Below are 17,109 nucleotides of genomic sequence, written 5' to 3'. Positions count from 1 at the left end.
AAATATGGCGGCTGATTTTCTTTGACAAGTTTGACAAGTTTTCTGAACTTACTATATGTGGAAAAAATGTCAATTATCATTTTTTTGTTTACAAACAAACTTTGCCCCCAATTTAAAAAAATATATTTATATTGTTTCCTTTAATAACCTAAACCTAATGAGTTCACACAACTTTTTTAAACTGGAAACAAAAAACTACAAGAATTGTTTTGTGTACTTAAAACCACGAAAAGGGTTCGAATCTGGCGTAAGTAGCTGGAAAACCTAACCTCAAAGTTGCAATTTTTATTTAATTTATTATTTTTTACTTTTTAATTAATGTAAAAGTTATGATACAAGTTTATTTAAACAGGCTCCAGTCCAAATAATTGGCGATGAAAATGTGTATTATGTCTCAGTTGTACTTACTGAAGGTCTTGATCAAGACACAATTGGTATCAGCTCACTGTATGCTAAGGCTTTAGGCTTTACAGAGGGACAGTTGATGATTGTGTCTGCAATTCAACCGTTGCCTGTCGTTAATCGAATTTCAATTCGTCCATATAAACAAGCTGATTATGAAGTTTTGGTTGGTTTTACTTGTATCTTGAAAAGTGTGTGATGTGTAACTTGGGCTACTTTCAGGAATTGTTAGCCCAAAATGTTCAATCTAACTTGTTGGATCAGGTACGTGTTGTGTGCACTGGTCAAAAACTATGTATTTGGCTTGGGAATAATCTATTTGTTACTGTACTGGTTGGTAAGCAATTTGGAGTTGGTTTTGGTTAGTTGTGCCAATAGAGACTGTGTTATATTTTAGAAACAGTTCAGCCAGTCACTTTGGGTACTTTAGATTTTTTAACTGAAGTTATCATAAATCCACCATTACAGACCACTCCTGAAGGTAAACAACCATTTAACACCTTTCATTTAATGCTCTAAATAATGTAGGTGATTATAGATAAACCTAAGAGAAGTGAGGTTGATAAGGCTTTGACTGTGATAAAATCCTGGAAGAACACTTTTCATAACCCTTCTTTAACTAAACAACTAGATGAATTTGTGCAGCCACTTAAATTCAGCTTTCGCCTAATTCCATTGTCTAAATTGCCAAATCCACCTTGTTGTGTCCACCAATTTACAGTTTTTGCTAGTCAAAACTGTTTAAATAATTTACGTTTTATGGTGCAGGAGCCATTTTATCAAATGAGTTTGCTTGACCAAACTTCAGACAAAACTGTTTATGTAAAGTTAAAACTGTTGGACAATCAGAACTGCAATGAAATTTTTGTGCATGACTCCATTTTCAACTACTTTAAAGGTCATATAGGAACTAGAGTGATTTTGCAAAAAATACCTACAAAGCCTTTGGTTGAGCATATTTTAATTGAGGGTAAAGGTCAGAATTTAGTCACTAAAGTTAAGCAATACCTGGCTGATAATTGTACTGAGCCCTATATTTTAAATGGGAAGTTTCCTTTAATGTTATCGGATAAATCATTATTCTCTCTGGACTTTGGGAGTTCCAAATTTTGTATTGTTGAGCAAGCTTTACTGAGGAAATGCTCTTACAGCAGTATAAATGCGTTAATTAGTCAGATTGATGAAAGTGAGGGTTTGAAAAAGTATGATGACAATAAAAAGTGGTGTTTTGAGGTACAGAGCATAGAAAAAGTTGGCACAAATATTTTAGCAGCTTTACTGAAAGGTGGTGTCTTCAAAAGTAGCAATATTGTTTTAACTGGTGAGTTTCATTCTAATCAAATATACAACAGTAGAAAGAGTTTGTTTAGGCAATTTGGGGACTGGTAAAACTTCACTTTTACGTCACATGGCGAGCACTTTACGTTCCTACCCCTATTTTCTTCACACTGAAACTGTAAAATGTAAAAGTTTGAAAGGCAAGACTGTTGAGTCCTTACAAAAGCTTTTTTCTGACGTTTTTTCCACTTTAATTCTGGCTCAACCTTCCCTATTAGTGCTGGATGACCTTCACGTTATATGCGAAGCTAGTGAGAGTGAAGACAACCCAAACACCATTTATCACTCTAGGTAGTTTGTTGTAATTTAAAATGTTGACTTACCAATTTTCGGATGTTTTAGAGTCAGCGAAATGCTGTACAGGTTGTTTAAAGTGGTTCAGGAGGTACATTGTGTTGGAATTTTAGCTTCTACAGTTGCAATATCCAAACTGAATACGCGCATTTACCGGTCCAGAGGGAGGTATTTGTTTAATCAGGTCTTTTCAATTCAGGACTTAAGTAAAGTAGGTTTTGTGTGTTTTAGTGACACTTCTGGGTGTAATAGAAAGCAATTTTTTTAGGAAGACCGAGTGTCATTGTTGAAACACTACTTTAAAACACCTGAAATAGATTACGATGCTTTAGCATTGAAAACAGACGGTTTTGTGGTACAAGATCTGGAAAATTTGTATTTTAAGGCCTTATTTGAGGCTTACAAAGGTGTGAACTGTTAATCTTTTTATCTTGAACCACATTTGGGGTTTTTAGGCTGTGGCAACCAGCATCCAGTTATAAACAATAAGCACTGCATTGAGGCTCTAACAAAATCATGTGCCTTATCACTACAAAACGTTAAAATTCATTCACCTGGAGACAAATCGTTTGGTGAAATTGGGGGACTTCAGTCCGTAAAATCAGTCTTGTTGGAAAGCCTTTTGTGGCCTTTAAAGGTACCAAACTCTACTGGACTGTATTGTGTGATTTATGTAGTGATTTATTTAATAGTACGCAAATATTTTCGCCAATTCTCCACTAAGGCTTCAATCAGGAATTCTGCTTTATGGTCCTCCAGGTACTGGAAAAACCGTGCTGGCTTGTGCCACAGCTAAGGAATGTAGTTTGAGACTGATATCGGTTAAAGGTCCAGAGTTGCTTAGCAAGTACATTGGAGCCAGTGAACAGGCAGTCAGAGACATTTTTGAGAAGTATAATCTAAAAATGTTTTGTTAAAAATTTGTGAGTTGGTGACAAAATTGTTTTTAGGGCTCAAAGAGCTAAACCGTGTATACTGTTCTTTGATGAGTTTGATAGTTTAGCGCCTAGGTAAGTTCTTAATGCTCTTCTGGTAGAAGCAAATATTTAATAAATCTTCCAGACGAGGACACGATAATACAGGAGTAACAGACAGAGTGGTCAATCAGCTTTTAACCCAACTGGACGGGGTTGAATCCCTAAAAGGGGTGTGCGTTTTAGCGGCCACGTCAAGGCCAGACCTGCTCGATCCAGCTTTATTAAGACCAGGACGATTAGATAAGCAGTTGTTTTGTCCAATGCCGAACAAAGTGAGTTTTGGTTCTTATTCCAGTTTGCTCACTCTGCATATAATTTTTTTTAGGACGACCGTATGGAAATTTTGCAAATTATGTCACGAAAACTGAATTTAGGGGATAATGTAGATATGGAAATTGTGGCATCCAACACTGACGGTTATTCAGGGGCTGACCTACATTCGGTGCTTTGTACTGCCCAACTGTCTACAATGAGAAATATTCTGCAAGGGGTAAGTGTTAATACTTATCAGTATTTACTGCAATGATTGACGTTAAAAGCAACAAGGATTGATTAGATGTTTTGCGTATAGGAGACTATAACTATAGAACAACAACAAATTGATCAAACCTGTTTAATTGATGCTTTAAATCAAACTAGGCCGTCTTTGACTAAACGCGAAAAGGAAAAATATGACATAATGTAAGGCATTATTGTTTAATTTGACAAGGTTAAAGGTTTTTGTTGTTTTAGCTATCAAAAATTTAGGGGAGGACAACTGGATGATTTTAAAACAGGGTCTAAAGTAACTTTAGCCTAATTGTTTATGTTTGTTTTTTTTTTGTTTAATTAATAAGGTGTTAATTTTTTAATACACAAATTGGTTCGTTTTTACTCTCTTTTACTCTCTACCACTGGCACTTCAGATAAAAGCGGATGTGGATCTGAAAATCGGAAGAAACAAACAGATTTTGTATTAAGTGTATGGTAATTAACTATATGATACATACTTTTATTGTTCCGTTGGACTATCAGGTCATAGATGGTTGAGGCAGCCAGAAAGCAAATGATGAATCCATAAAATAAAACAATGTCAATGTAGCTCCAATGTTAACTTATGGATCTTCGTTAGTTTGGCAGTATATTTTCCCAAACTCAAAGAAACTGTGAACGTCAATACTGGAACACTTATTAAGGAATACAGATACCAATTGAGGGTAAATTTGGGCTGTGCTTAACCTGTTGTAATGAATCAAATTATGGTAACTATATAATTTGGAGTGGCACTAAATCTTACCTTTGATTGATCTAAAGAGAGACTGATCAGACCGTACTTGTCCTTAACTAAAGAGCTATCGATATCTAAACACTCCTCGTAGTCGCTTTAATTAACCCAGGTGGTAATCTTGAGTTCTGCTTTTTGATGTACCTACTCTTCAAAGCCCACTCATCGTCAGAGGTTGAGTTTTGACCAAAACTGTTTGAGTTGACCCACACACTGTCCATTATCAACGTCATTGTTTGTTATGAAATTTGAGCACCGACTTTTGTACAATTGTTTGAATATATTCAACATAGTTGTGGAACTCTTAGTGTGTTGCTTAATGGTAGTAGTACTGATGATATTCAAATTATTAAATTCAATGTTTTGTACATTTTTCACTGTTATCAACCACTACTACTACTGCTAGTCAATTAATTGTAACTGACTGTTATACCCGAGATAAAATCTCACCGAAGATATTTTTGAAAATGTATATTGTTTTAATACATTTATTTATATTCCTAAATCACAACTTCAATCAAAGTTACAATTTGTAATTAAGTGGGAAATACTTAAAGCAATTAAGATCAATTTACGGATATCCGCTGTTAAACTTTTGAGTCCGGTACTGGTTTTGTCTCTGCACCATTCTTAACCTAAAAAAATGTTTAATTTTAAACCACGCTGTATACTACTAAGAGATGCTGTATTTTTACCGTTTTCGGTTTTGTTCCACTGAAAAAGTATCGCTCCACCTGAACAGTCGGCACCTCAAAGGCCAACACCCAGTATATTGCCAGGAAAAAACTAGTACAAAAGACACTCCAATAGGAGTAAGCCTGTTGGAGAAATATTAAGTTCTCGCTGTTAATTACTTGAGAACTGCTCTTACCAAGCCTAAGAGAGTAAAATGTCCGGGAGAACTTTGAGAGTAGAGAATAACGTAGAGCAGGGTTAAATGAATTAAGTAAATGCTGTAGCTCATTTTGTTGATAAACTGGAATCCAGACCAGGACAAAATGTTATTAATTATTCCTGAAAAATGCGTATATTTACACTCTGTTTTGATTGTTTTTAAACCCCAGTGTTTACCCCCATATCCTAAAGAACAAGCGAAAATCATCCAGGAGATACCCAAAGCCCAGGCAGGTCGGGCAAAAGTGTTGAATAATGCTTTTGAATACTGGTGATCGTGGGCCGTTGGTAAAGTTTTATAACCACCAAAAACACAGGCCACTAATGATGCTACAGTAATCACCCACATAATGACTACAAATATCTATAAATAAAATAAATTAACTGTTTTCACTCTATATAAAATGTCCTTACTCTATTTAACTTAGGACTGTATTTCTCTTCACCAAACTTAATTTTTGCCATTACATATCCCAAAATGCCACCAATCACCCAAGGCGAAAGACGCGTGTGTGTTTTAAAGTAATAATACTTGTTATACGATATTATATCTCTGAAAATTGACTAACCAGAGTCAAAATTTGCAACAATATATAGACGTCAAAATACTGCTTACCCCATAAAATTCGTAGTGGGCAACTCGTTATCCCAACTAATGACAAAAGAAGCAGCCATGGATCCAATTATAGCCATGCACAGAGAACTCATAATTAATTTGGGATACTTATTGATTAACAGTAAAGCTGCCGGGGCCAATAAGTACAGTTGCCAGTCCACGTTTAAGTACCAACTTTGTGTTATACACTAAATATCATGATGAAGGATTAACTTAAGGGTATCGCTAAAAGTGGTCAAATGCACTCACCATGTCAGATAAATTCACTCCGTAATTTTGTACGTGCAAAAGTACCGCCCACCAGCTCTTTCTGCACGGTCTAGATATGGCAAATTCCAATTCTGAGTAATAAGGACCATTTGAGATGTATGGCGTCATAAACATGGCGAGCAGCAATAAACCAATTAAAGGTGGAGTCAGCCTGTGTAACCCATGCATTTAATAACATTCTTATAACTAAGATCGAAATGTCTCACCTCAAGTATCTATGCCTGTAAAACTCCAACAAATTAAAGCTCTGCCCACGATGTTGAGCTTTCAGGAAATTGTAGAAAACCAACATTCCAGTCACCACTAGAAAACTATCGACGGAAAATGTGGCGTTCTCGATAATAGCGCTTTTCTTCCCGTCAAGAAGAAACTACAACACATAGCCATACAGTATTTAGCATTTTTTTGGTAGTCCCGATTACCTTTACAATATCGCTAAAATTATCATTAGGGCCATACACCTGATTGAAGAAAATATGATAGCAAATCACCCACATCATGCTCAAAACGCGAATACCGTTCAAACATTCAAATTCTCCGGCATTTTTTGAGATACTGAACAGTTTTTTGCCGTTCGTATAGACCGAATAAGAAACCAAAAGTGGATGGGGTTTAACTAAAAACACAAATAGTACATGATTTGATGTCCTTGTATAAATTAACTGGAGCTAAAATATTAAAGGAAAAATTACCCTTTCTACGCTGCACAAGCAAATCATAGACCGTCGAAATGATCATAAGACTTGTGAAGAAACCAAAAAAACACCTGAAAGAAAGAAGATATACTCTACATATTAGTTTATACATATAGAGTATAGACGATAATGTACTAATTTGTTCACAAAACAAGTCTCTTTGTGTAAAGTAATAAACCCTCTTCCAAACGTTTTAATTACTTACGTACGCTGTCAAAATGGCTCCTAAACTGTCTCCAAGATTAGGATGAAGAGTATCAGCCGTCTGACAGGTCACACTCCAAGGTACTACAGCCAGCAATGAATCCAGGACCGTATAAAGATCATTTTCAGTGCACTGATCTGGAATACAGAGCCCGAACGAGGGCAGTATAGGCATCTCGTAATTGCCACTCTCCGAGCTGCGACGTGAGGATTTCTAAAAAAATTTGTCAGGTTTTTGTAATCTAAAAACGTGAGAGGTACTTACTAGCAAGCCTGTGGGAGTTTGGGCTGATCCTAATACACTTTCCGCATCCAGCGTAATGGTTGTTAGACAGTATTTACCCTTGACTTTGGTCAACGGACTGTTAATGTCTAGACATTCATCAAAACTACCCAGCCAAGCCACGTTGGCTTTTAAGAGACCAGCAGGAAGTTTGAATCCCGCGTCTATCACTAAGTATCACACACACACATTTATTACTCAAAAATTCTTCTTGATTCCACCTTGAATTTTTTACTTACTTCTTAAAGCCCAAATATCGTCATTAGTGGCATTAAACAAGTTATTCAAAAACAATTTTAACTGGACTACACAAGGAGCATTGTCTAATTTCAGCACCTTTTGATCATATTTATTCACAACATCTTGAACAATTTTTTCAGCCTCTTCAGCATAATTCTGCAGAAAGTCATAACCACCAGCACGATTCGTAAAATAAGCTATTAAAACCAGTGTTAGTTTGAACATGATCGCCATACTAGCTTGTCAAGTAAAAACTATACTGCTTATTTTATTAGTGTTAGCCGTAGTTTTATAACGCAGATAAATGTACAGAGTGCGGTGTAAATTAGAGGACAGGTGTCAAATAATAAGTTTCTTGGGTTGTGGTAAGTGAAAAGTTTAAAACTATTTCTTCTATAGAAGAAAAAAAAAAGAAAAGAAGTGACCCTTTTTAGAGACGGTTATCAGTAATTTAAAAAATAAAAAAAACAATACAGAACAAAAAATGACAATGTTAATTAAAATGAGGTAATTTCAAAAGTATACATAAGAATCCCATCTTTAGAAGAGAGAACTAAGTTCAGTGTCTTTAAAGCCAAAATCGTTTATAGTAGATTTTCTGGCAAACTGTTTGTTAAAAAAAAAATACTTTTTGTGGGTGGAGGAACGAATTTCACATAAATAAACACAATCTCCTCTTTAGAAAAACAGTAAAATTTTCGACTTTTTTAGTCATCCTGTGATTTCAAAAAACTTTAAGAAGCTGGTGACCCTAACGACAATTTTACAATTTTTTTTTACCTGTACGTGTGTCGAAGACATGTCCAACCAGAATGCTTCCAATTTTGCCTGAACCCTGTTTTTTTCTTTTTCGATATAAGGAAATCACTCTAGTGTTTCGTGTTAAGTGTTTACGTCTCTCCGTTTTACAATATCCTATGGTCATCTTGTTAAAATATCTTTAGATATTGTCACGAATGAAATAAATCTAATTTATTTCACTTGAGCGGAAACATTAAAATTGTGGAATGCGGTCAGAGTGCAACTGCACTTATGATGCAATTGCTGAGTTGCGAAATATGTGGAATATTTTCAAGTACCGAAGGTCGAAAGGTCGTCACGAGTTGTCCGCTAGAGGAGACCAGGTCTGGGAGTTTTGATTGACAATAAATTGCTATCTTTACTGTTTGTCGAGTTTAGAGCAACTTCAGCGACACTTAACATTTAGTTTTCACATTTACTAGGATTCTGATGTGTAGAAAAATTCTTATTTTGTCCAAAATTGTAAAACTTGTGCTACCTCGATTAAAATTTTGATATTTTGGTGAACAATTATTACTGGTATTACTATTTCTTATACCTCGATTTTGATTAAACCTAGAATAATTTTGCTTTTCTCGTGACACATTTTGATAGTAGAAATCATTTTTGTTTAACTTTTATTAGACGAACGATGTATATTTTCAACATTCATGTACTTTCAACCGGGAGAAGCTTTTTCTATGTTTATCTAGAAAATGTTGGGAAAAAAGGAAGCGATGACGTATCGTCCTTACTACACGATTTTCTTTACAACCACCTTGATCCCAATGTAAAGATTTTAGAAATATTTTGTGATTCCTGTGGGGGTCAAAATAAAAATTATACAGTTTTTCGTTTCCTCCATTATGTGGTAAATGAAGAAAAACGGCTGGATTACATAAAAGTTATATTTCCAATAAGAGGGCATTCTTATATGGAGCCAGATAAGAATATGGGAATACTGAATCACAAAGCCCGATATGATAAAAAGTGCAAGGTTGAAGCCTTCTCCCTTTGACGTGATTCAACTTGATGAGAAGAACCAACATATTTTTCGACAGTGGACAAAGCTTTTAAGTGGATCCTTCAAAAAGAAATGTCCATTTCTAATTCGTCTAATCAGAGAGCTAGAAATTACAAAAGAGCATCCACGTTTGATAAAATATAGAGATTCCTATAATGGTCGCTGGATTAGCGGAGTTGTGAAAGACAAGAAGAACAAGGCTGCATCATCTTTAAAGGCAAATGAGTTCCTTCTTCCAAACTCCCTGTATGAAGGTAATTTTCACTTTCTTAATCATAATAATTTCTCACTCAAGTTTCGTTACTTACATCTTCAGGTTTGCTAAAAATAAGCGCTGAAAAATATGCAGACCTACAATGCCTGAAATCTTTTTGTGGACCAACTGCCCAAGAGTACTTTTCCAACCTTGCATATATCGATAAAGTAATTTTTTTATAAGCTGTAAATTTTAACTAAAATTAAGTCTTGCTTTTGTTTCAGAAAACATCACAAAAGTAGTAAGACTACATGGCGGATGACCTACTTACCTTTCAATCTTTTTAGTAACTAATTAGTTTAATAATTTTTTATCAATAAAAAAAACAAGTTTTCAACTAAGTATTTTTTGACATACATTTCAATTTATGAATTACCTTGTTTGCAACTTAAGTTTGACGAATTTAAAATTTATAATATAAATCTGGTGAAAAACAGGCTAAGTCAAGATCTATTTTTGTATCTTCTTCAACAACAACCTTGTAATTAATATATTAAATAAAAAAGCATGCTGCTTTATATATAAAAAAATATTTATGTTTCTAATGCTTATAGGTGACCAGTTAACAACGATTTTAGAGATAAAACTGCTGTACTCAAAAACATCAAAATTTGACTTTGAATTTGCTTGTTTTTCCCGTGCACGCTTCAATTGTAAGTGCACCTACACTTACTGGTTTATGATTTCATTGTGTTTCAGCTTAGATTTAGATAAACAAAATTTAATAATCATTATTACTGATTTGACGTAAATCCGTGTACGCACTTTGGGGTAAGTGGTTTTAATACAATTGAATATTTCACATAAATATCAAAACTGATTTATTTTTATATAGCTTTAGATATAAAATTACTGTTTTATAAGGACAGTTTTAGGAACCTAGCTTGTTTACACGTAAATCTCTGAAAACAGTTAATAGATTCAGTTTTACTATACACTAGTATGGCCCAAAGGTTTTTAGTTTAAGCCTGATCAGACTTTCCATTAGGTACCTGAAAAAAATATTTTATTGGAAAAGTTTTTCATTCTGTGTTATTCTAGAGCTATTTAGAGTAAAAAACGCTTTTTTAAGGTGTTAGACTTCAAAGCAATGCCTATGCTTTTCTTTATAGTCCAACTGTTAACTTCAAATCATTTAAATTTAACTTTAGGTGGTTTTTTCTCTAAAATAAGGCTTATTTGGCTCTAATTAGGTTATAGAGGTTAATGAACTTGTTGTGAAAAAGGCTGTGTTCTTCCTTTCATTCAACAAATACACCTCCACTGTAAGAACATGGACTTCTACTTCATTTGAAGATAACAATTTTAATACATTGCTCGATTAAATCTGATAAATCGTTTCCGTATTATATCTAATCGTTGCTGAGTTGATCTGTTTCAGAATAGTCAATTTTCCAGGCCATTTACTATAATGAATTAGCCTCCATACGTATGGAAGTGTAGTATTCTTAAAGTTTACATTTATTTTGAAGTTGAAATCAACATATTTGACAGGATGGATCAGACGGTTGAGAGTTTTAAAAGAAATTACCACTATTTGTACTCACCTGATTGTCCTGATTATTGTGAGCAGGTCGTCTTCGTCCACCTTTCAATAAGTAACTTTCAAGTACAATAATCGGAGATTCGAAAGTGAGCGTCCAGAATAGGGAAAGTCCAGTAACTATGGCTATATTACCCCAAAAGGCGTAGCCCTAAAAACCATATCATACAATACCATTTATTTCACCCATTTAGTCGAATATTACCAGATAGAAAACGGAGAAGTACCCGGGCTGTTTCTGCGAATACTCGATAATATATAGGAGAGCAAAGTGAAGAATGTAGATGGCGTAACTGAGTCTGTTGAATACTTGGAAAAACCACCACGACAGTATTTTGTTGATTATCCCTGGAACATTATTTATTGAACAAAAGTGATATTAGATACGATGTGTGAGTTGGAAACCTCCATATCCACTAGAACAAGCTAATATCACCCACATAATGCACAAAGCCCAAGCCGGACGAGCAAAGGCGTTGAAAAACGCACTGGAGTATCGATGGTACTCGGGTACCATAAAAGTGTCGCGTCCAGCAAAGACCAACATTAGTAAAGTAGCCAAAACCACTATCCATATGGAAACAACCAGTAGCTAAAACAGTGTTTTTAATAAAATTTTATATATTCTAATTCTTAAAATCACCTTAGGCAAACGTAATTTTATATCATTCTTTTTCAATCTGGCCAAAACGTATCCAAGTATTCCACCCAACAGCCACGTTGAGGCTCTAGTGTGGGTTTTCATGTAGTAGTATTTAGCATAGTCAATTGTGCTTCTAGAATCAGTAATATACACTAATGACAAAACTAATTATCTACTTTTGATATAAACTTTACCCGTAAAAATTGACTGTAGTGACTATAAGATTCTTGTCCCAAGTTTCCCAAAAACCAAACGCCATAGAAATGCCGGTTAGCAGGGCAATAATAGAAAGTCCAATCTTGGGATGTTTGGGTAAAAACAGCAAAAATAAAGGCGATATTAGGTACATCTGCCAGTCAATGTTCAAGTACCAAATTTGAATGTTACACTAGAAAATTCACTGATTTCTAAAATAACTTGTAGACAATTGAAATCTTACCAAAGTGATTGTTTTATAGTTTTCCACAAACAACAAGCTGAGGTACCAATCATCCCGACAGGGTTGACTTAATGCGCCATCTAATTGAGGGTAAAAAGGACCGGATCCCAAATGTTTTACTAGGAAAATGGATGCTAGCACTACAGGTATTAAAGCTGGAGCTAACCTGGAAGTGAACAACACTTAATTTTCCAGTAATCAATGGTAGTAGGCACTAACCTTAAGTATCTGTGCAAGTAGAAGAGAAAAGGATTGAATCTATGCTTCTGATGATCAATCTTCATAAAACTGTAAACCACCAAAGTGCCAGTGATCACTAGGAATGTATCAACGCTGAAATGTGCATTCACTACTGTCATTCCCCATGTAGTTTTAGTTACAAACTGTCAAGAATAATATATAAGCACTGTGATACATTATAGTAGTATCCTGATTACTCTAATCACATCAAAAATATTGGTTAAAGGACCAATCAAAATAGTGTAAAATGTGTGTCCATAAACCACCCAAATTAAACTGAAAAATCGCATTCCATGAAGACAAGAAAATTCACCCGAATTTTTGGACACTCTAAACAGTTTTTTGCCATTCGTGTATGCTGAAAATGCCGCCAAAACTGGATGAGGTTCCCCTGCAACACCATGCAGTTAGTAAGAACACAGTTAGTGCAGAAATGAACTAACTTTGTCGGTATCTGGCATGCAGATCATAAAGCGTGCCCAACACGATCAAACCAACAAACGCCCCAATGTAACACCTAAAATCTTCTAGTAATCAAGTGGATGTGTTTTGCAACATGGAAAACTTACACAGTAAATATACTACCAGCATCCCAAGGGGCATTTAATTGGGCTTTAGTCTGGCAAGTAACATTCCAAGGAATTACGCTCAAAGCTGATGAAAGTATCGTTTGAGCATCGACGTCAGTACATTGATCTGGAACGCAAATCCCTAAAGATGGCAAAAGGGCCACTTCGGTCTCGAGATGTTGTTTAGTGCTGGTCAAGCTTTTGTAACTTTGCAACTCCTAAAACATGTGAGGTAAAATGAAAATGTTTTAATGATAGGAGAAATAAAAAACCTGTTGAGTGATCGCCTGACTGCTTCCTAAAATACTATCGTCGATACCTAAAGTGATGAGGCAGTATTTTCCATATACGTCACTGCTTTCGCTGTAGATATTCAAACATTCATCGTACCGTCCCACCCAGGCTATATTGGCTTCCAAAATTCCGGCAGGCAGTTTTCCACTGGCATCCAACACTATAAATATCTTATTTATTCAAGTTCAACAGTAATAAGTAGGATAAAAATAATACAAAGCAGAAAATAGTTTTCTGATTTGAGAACTTCATTTGTTGTATTTATTTTATATTATCGAAAGCAAACAAAATAATAAGCATTGTTCAATTCCATATACTTATCGATTTTATACATTTATTGATATAAGATTAATCCGATTTTTTATATTATTCGTTAATTATTCACAGTTTGATTTGAAATATAATAATATTAATAGTAAATATATAAAATGAATTTTAGGAAGGTTTATACGCAAATCTCTACCCTAACAACTGCAAAGTACATTTTTTTATGCGCAAATGAAATCAAAATTTGTAAATTACTATATTATAACTCCAACCAATATACTATTTATATAGACACTTTTGCTAGTCGAGGAGAATTAATTACTTCTAGATAAACATACACAATAGGAAACTTTACATGACAGCTAGATTAGTATGTAGGACAAGTTAATATTACTATTATCTAGTAAATATCAACGATCTACCGTTTAAAGGTCATTTTTGCACAAAGAGAAACCTAAGGAACACAATTATGCTAGGTTTTTAGGTTGAGCTTTATGTGAAATGTGCTTTAAAGCTTATTTTATAATTATTCACATTTGTCGTTTTCTTACTCACTTTTAAGAGCCCAAAAATCATCCAAAGTAAAATTCAACAGGTTTTTTGACCATAGTTTAATTTGTTGAATACAAGCTGCATTATTTATGTCCAGCAATCCCTGATCGTACTTTTCCACAGCATTTAAAAACATCCTGGATACAGTGTTGTTTTCCATGTTTTCCACATCCAGACCGAATCCATTTTGAATAAGCAGCAGACAACACAAGAAGCACAATTTCCACATTTTCCTCAACAATCGGAAGTTACTAAGTAAAAATTTTGGGACGTACGATATCCCTTTTAATGTCTAGATCTTATACAGAATGAGGAAAAAATCGTGACCTTTCTGAAAATTTTATCAGCTTTATCATTCTACCACTTAAGGAAGTACTTTCGTAGACAATGCATGAATCGTTCTCTAGTGAAACATCAAATACTTTTTGACTCTCTGAAGGATACACTGAAGCTATAGAACTGACAGAAAAACTTCCCTTACACTGTATAAGGTGTATATATATCATTATTAGCTTTCTAATCTGTTCCACAGTTCAAGTATAGGCACTTGAATCTGAATTTCGCAGACATATTTATAAGGTCTCGTCTGTGATATATCGTGAATTCCATTGTTGTGTATGTATACCAATTATACGCAAAAAATCTTATTGGGACTGCTCAACATTGTGACTATTCATACTGATAATAATATTATTTAAAAATTGAATTATAATTGATATAAGATTTTCACAAGGGTTTGACGACACAAAAATGTGTAGAGCCAGGCTCAAATAAGATCCAAAGACAAAACTGTCATTTTACGCATAGTTAGCTTTAGGAGAGCAACCTAAACTTGTGACAAAACATGTAATTAGACCCCAATACGTTTCTAAAATTCCTGAAACTAGAAACAACTTACCGATTAATAGGGTGTTAATCAAACAAAAACAGGAGTTTGTTTGTACAAGCCTGGAAAACACTTTCCCAGACAACATGGATGAATATTAATGAATGTTTTCAAACATAACAAGTGTTTGCTTTCCTGTGCAGGAACAAGTACAGAACAAGTTAATAACAAAAACGTTTTTCCAGTATATTCGTTATTTTAGCTGATGAAAATGTTTACGTTAGTTCAAGGTGCAGACTAGTTCAGTATGTTGAATCCTCAAAATCATCAATATATGACCATTACCAAAGCCCTGAAGAAGCTGGTATTGTTGGCGCAATGTTTCGGATTTTTTCCAGTTTTAGGAATTTCATTGCCGGAACAACGGTTCACTTACAGGTCATTCCGGATGTTGTTCTCTCTGTTTTCTTTGGCGGGTTCAGTGTTTTTGTGCGTAATGCAACTGAACAAAGCCGTAAAAACCAAAATGGGTATCGATCAAATCGACTACATCGCTAAGTACGTGTCATCGGCCTATGTATCGGTGGTCTTCATTGACCTGGCCAAAAAATGGCCTAAGTTGATGCAATCCTGGCGAAATGTGGAAACTGACATGAAAGGTTATGGATTTCCCAGAGGTTTAAACCGGAGGATTACCATATTAATTGCATTTTTTATGGTAACGTTTTCGGGTATGTATGCTGAAAACTTTGAAATGTGAGTACAGTTGTGTGGCTTATATTAGTCGAGTACATCCTTCACCAAGCTAGCAGAATTGCTAGAGCTTTAAGTTGCCATACCGATACCGACAAGTCCATGAAATTCTTTTTTGGCAATCTAACTTTGTCTCACGTATTTGACTATATACCTTACAATATACCCACCAGTTTGGTATTTCAAGTAAGTGTGTACAAACTATAAGTACCAGACAAAAATAATAAGCTAATCATTTGATTAGTACTGGTTTTGCCAAATGGAGTTTGCTTTCACCTATACTGACGTCTTTGTGATGGTTATCAGCATGTGCTTGGCCAGTAGAATCAAACAAGTCACTAACAGAATTAAACTGGCCAGCAGAAAACAGGTACTTTTCCAACAAAGTCTAGGTGCAAGTATCAAGCAAGCTGCTTTCAGGTAATGAACGAGGCAGTATGGAAAAGTCTGAGGAAGGACTACACCAGACTTGAAACTCTGGTCGAACTAGTCAACGACAAGATATCGAACATTATTTTAGTGTCGTTCCTGCCCAATATATTCACCATACTGACTCAAGTTTTTAGCACTTTGAAACCGAAACACAACCTGCTGGAATCGGTGTATTTTTACGTTTCCTTGGTGTTTCTACTGTCCAGGACCGTAATGGTGTGCATTTGTGGGGCTATGGTGAACGAGGAAAGCAGAAAACCGCTACATATTTTAAACTCCGTCCATCACTCGGTTTACAATGAAGAGGTCTGTGAGCCTCAAAGGAAGTTACTTCTTATTGTAATTGTTGGATATTTTGTAGATTGATATATTTGTTAATCAACTGTTAAATTTTGAAATGACCATGAGTGGAAAACATTTTTTTAAAATTAAAAAATATGTTATTCTTGAGGTAAGAGAGTGTGTTGGTATGTGATAACTATTTAATTTGCTTGATTTTAGTTGGCTGGCGCTATAGTGACTTACGAATTAGTCTTAATTCAATTTAACCGGGAAAGTTTAAACACCCAATCAAAATCCACTAGGTGCACCTAATTTACCTATTTTATATAAGACAAATGAATACAAATATTTTTGTCGAAATTGTATTATTATATGCGTGATTAATTTTTTATCTATATAGAATAGAAAACACCCTGTATATTTATATTTTGTAATTTGAGTATACAAAACTCTATTGTACTACAAAAATTAAAGTTTTTATTAATATCCTGTAGATATACAGTGCGTTTTTTTTAACGCGCAACATAGGATTTTACGTGTTAAATTTTTAAGCCAATGTTAGACCATGTTATTTTGGAACTGCAGGTCTAAAACTTGACGGGTGTGTCTTTAGTACCCTGAAGCTTAAGTAAGTTTACCAATTTGGTCTAAAAAGTGATTAAAAACTGGCAAAAATCATTTTTTTTTCGAAAAGATTTTATCGTTTTATACTCCCTGTATGCATTGTTCTTT

At 34.7% G+C, this 17,109-nt stretch overlaps 4 protein-coding genes across 6 annotated transcripts; 2 read left to right on the top strand and 2 right to left on the bottom strand.

Moving 5' to 3' along the window:
* Window positions 1-68: 68 nt before the first annotated feature.
* Window positions 69-3,880, top strand: Pex1 (peroxisomal biogenesis factor 1). Of its 3 annotated transcripts, XM_081986978.1 has the most exons (15): window positions 69-247; window positions 353-568; window positions 625-739; window positions 800-883; window positions 941-1,723; window positions 1,773-2,031; window positions 2,083-2,245; window positions 2,303-2,441; window positions 2,490-2,671; window positions 2,727-2,926; window positions 2,985-3,044; window positions 3,097-3,283; window positions 3,337-3,501; window positions 3,583-3,692; window positions 3,744-3,880. In XM_081986978.1, exons 1-15 carry the CDS (start codon window positions 158-160, stop codon window positions 3,808-3,810), a joined length of 2,820 nt encoding a protein of 939 aa, XP_081843104.1. In that variant the 5' UTR covers window positions 69-157; the 3' UTR covers window positions 3,811-3,880. The 3 variants fall into 3 exon arrangements, with proteins under 3 accessions (XP_081843104.1, XP_081843106.1, XP_081843107.1); XM_081986980.1 differs by lacking the exon at window positions 3,744-3,880 and having other exon boundaries at window positions 3,558-3,666; XM_081986981.1 differs by lacking the exon at window positions 941-1,723 and having other exon boundaries at window positions 70-247; window positions 1,959-2,031.
* Window positions 3,881-4,731: 851 nt separating this feature from the next.
* On the bottom strand, window positions 4,732-8,570 carry LOC145733948 (nose resistant to fluoxetine protein 6-like). The gene is made up of 14 exons (XM_081986988.1): window positions 8,258-8,570; window positions 7,477-7,674; window positions 7,220-7,407; window positions 6,960-7,168; window positions 6,748-6,821; window positions 6,478-6,671; window positions 6,262-6,425; window positions 6,035-6,206; window positions 5,786-5,973; window positions 5,584-5,722; window positions 5,347-5,533; window positions 5,147-5,289; window positions 4,971-5,093; window positions 4,732-4,910 (listed from the first exon to the last, which is right to left on the bottom strand). The coding sequence occupies exons 1-14, from the start codon at window positions 8,400-8,402 to the stop codon at window positions 4,863-4,865; spliced, it is 2,172 nt and encodes a 723-aa protein (XP_081843114.1). The 5' UTR covers window positions 8,403-8,570; the 3' UTR covers window positions 4,732-4,862.
* Window positions 8,571-8,649: 79 nt separating this feature from the next.
* LOC145733964 (gustatory receptor for sugar taste 64f-like) lies at window positions 8,650-16,861 on the top strand. Its single transcript, XM_081987008.1, has 9 exons — window positions 8,650-9,535; window positions 9,598-9,704; window positions 9,762-10,308; window positions 15,195-15,641; window positions 15,695-15,849; window positions 15,908-16,033; window positions 16,084-16,401; window positions 16,457-16,546; window positions 16,597-16,861. Exons 4-9 carry the CDS (start codon window positions 15,218-15,220, stop codon window positions 16,687-16,689), a joined length of 1,206 nt encoding a protein of 401 aa, XP_081843134.1. The 5' UTR covers window positions 8,650-9,535; window positions 9,598-9,704; window positions 9,762-10,308; window positions 15,195-15,217; the 3' UTR covers window positions 16,690-16,861.
* On the bottom strand, window positions 10,335-14,453 carry LOC145733949 (nose resistant to fluoxetine protein 6-like). The gene is made up of 13 exons (XM_081986989.1): window positions 14,088-14,453; window positions 13,244-13,425; window positions 12,972-13,189; window positions 12,846-12,919; window positions 12,600-12,793; window positions 12,382-12,545; window positions 12,163-12,328; window positions 11,918-12,111; window positions 11,724-11,856; window positions 11,486-11,672; window positions 11,286-11,428; window positions 11,085-11,231; window positions 10,335-10,529 (listed from the first exon to the last, which is right to left on the bottom strand). Exons 1-13 carry the CDS (start codon window positions 14,311-14,313, stop codon window positions 10,500-10,502), a joined length of 2,058 nt encoding a protein of 685 aa, XP_081843115.1. The 5' UTR covers window positions 14,314-14,453; the 3' UTR covers window positions 10,335-10,499.
* Window positions 16,862-17,109: the final 248 nt, after the last annotated feature.

The sequence above is a fragment of the Ips typographus genome, linkage group LG9 (assembly GCF_016097725.1).
Source record: "Ips typographus isolate SLU linkage group LG9, UJ_Ityp_2.0, whole genome shotgun sequence".
NCBI lineage: Eukaryota > Metazoa > Arthropoda > Insecta > Coleoptera > Curculionidae > Ips > Ips typographus.
The sequence above is the reverse complement of the archived record's forward strand: the minus strand, read 5'-3'. Positions and strand labels throughout refer to the sequence as shown.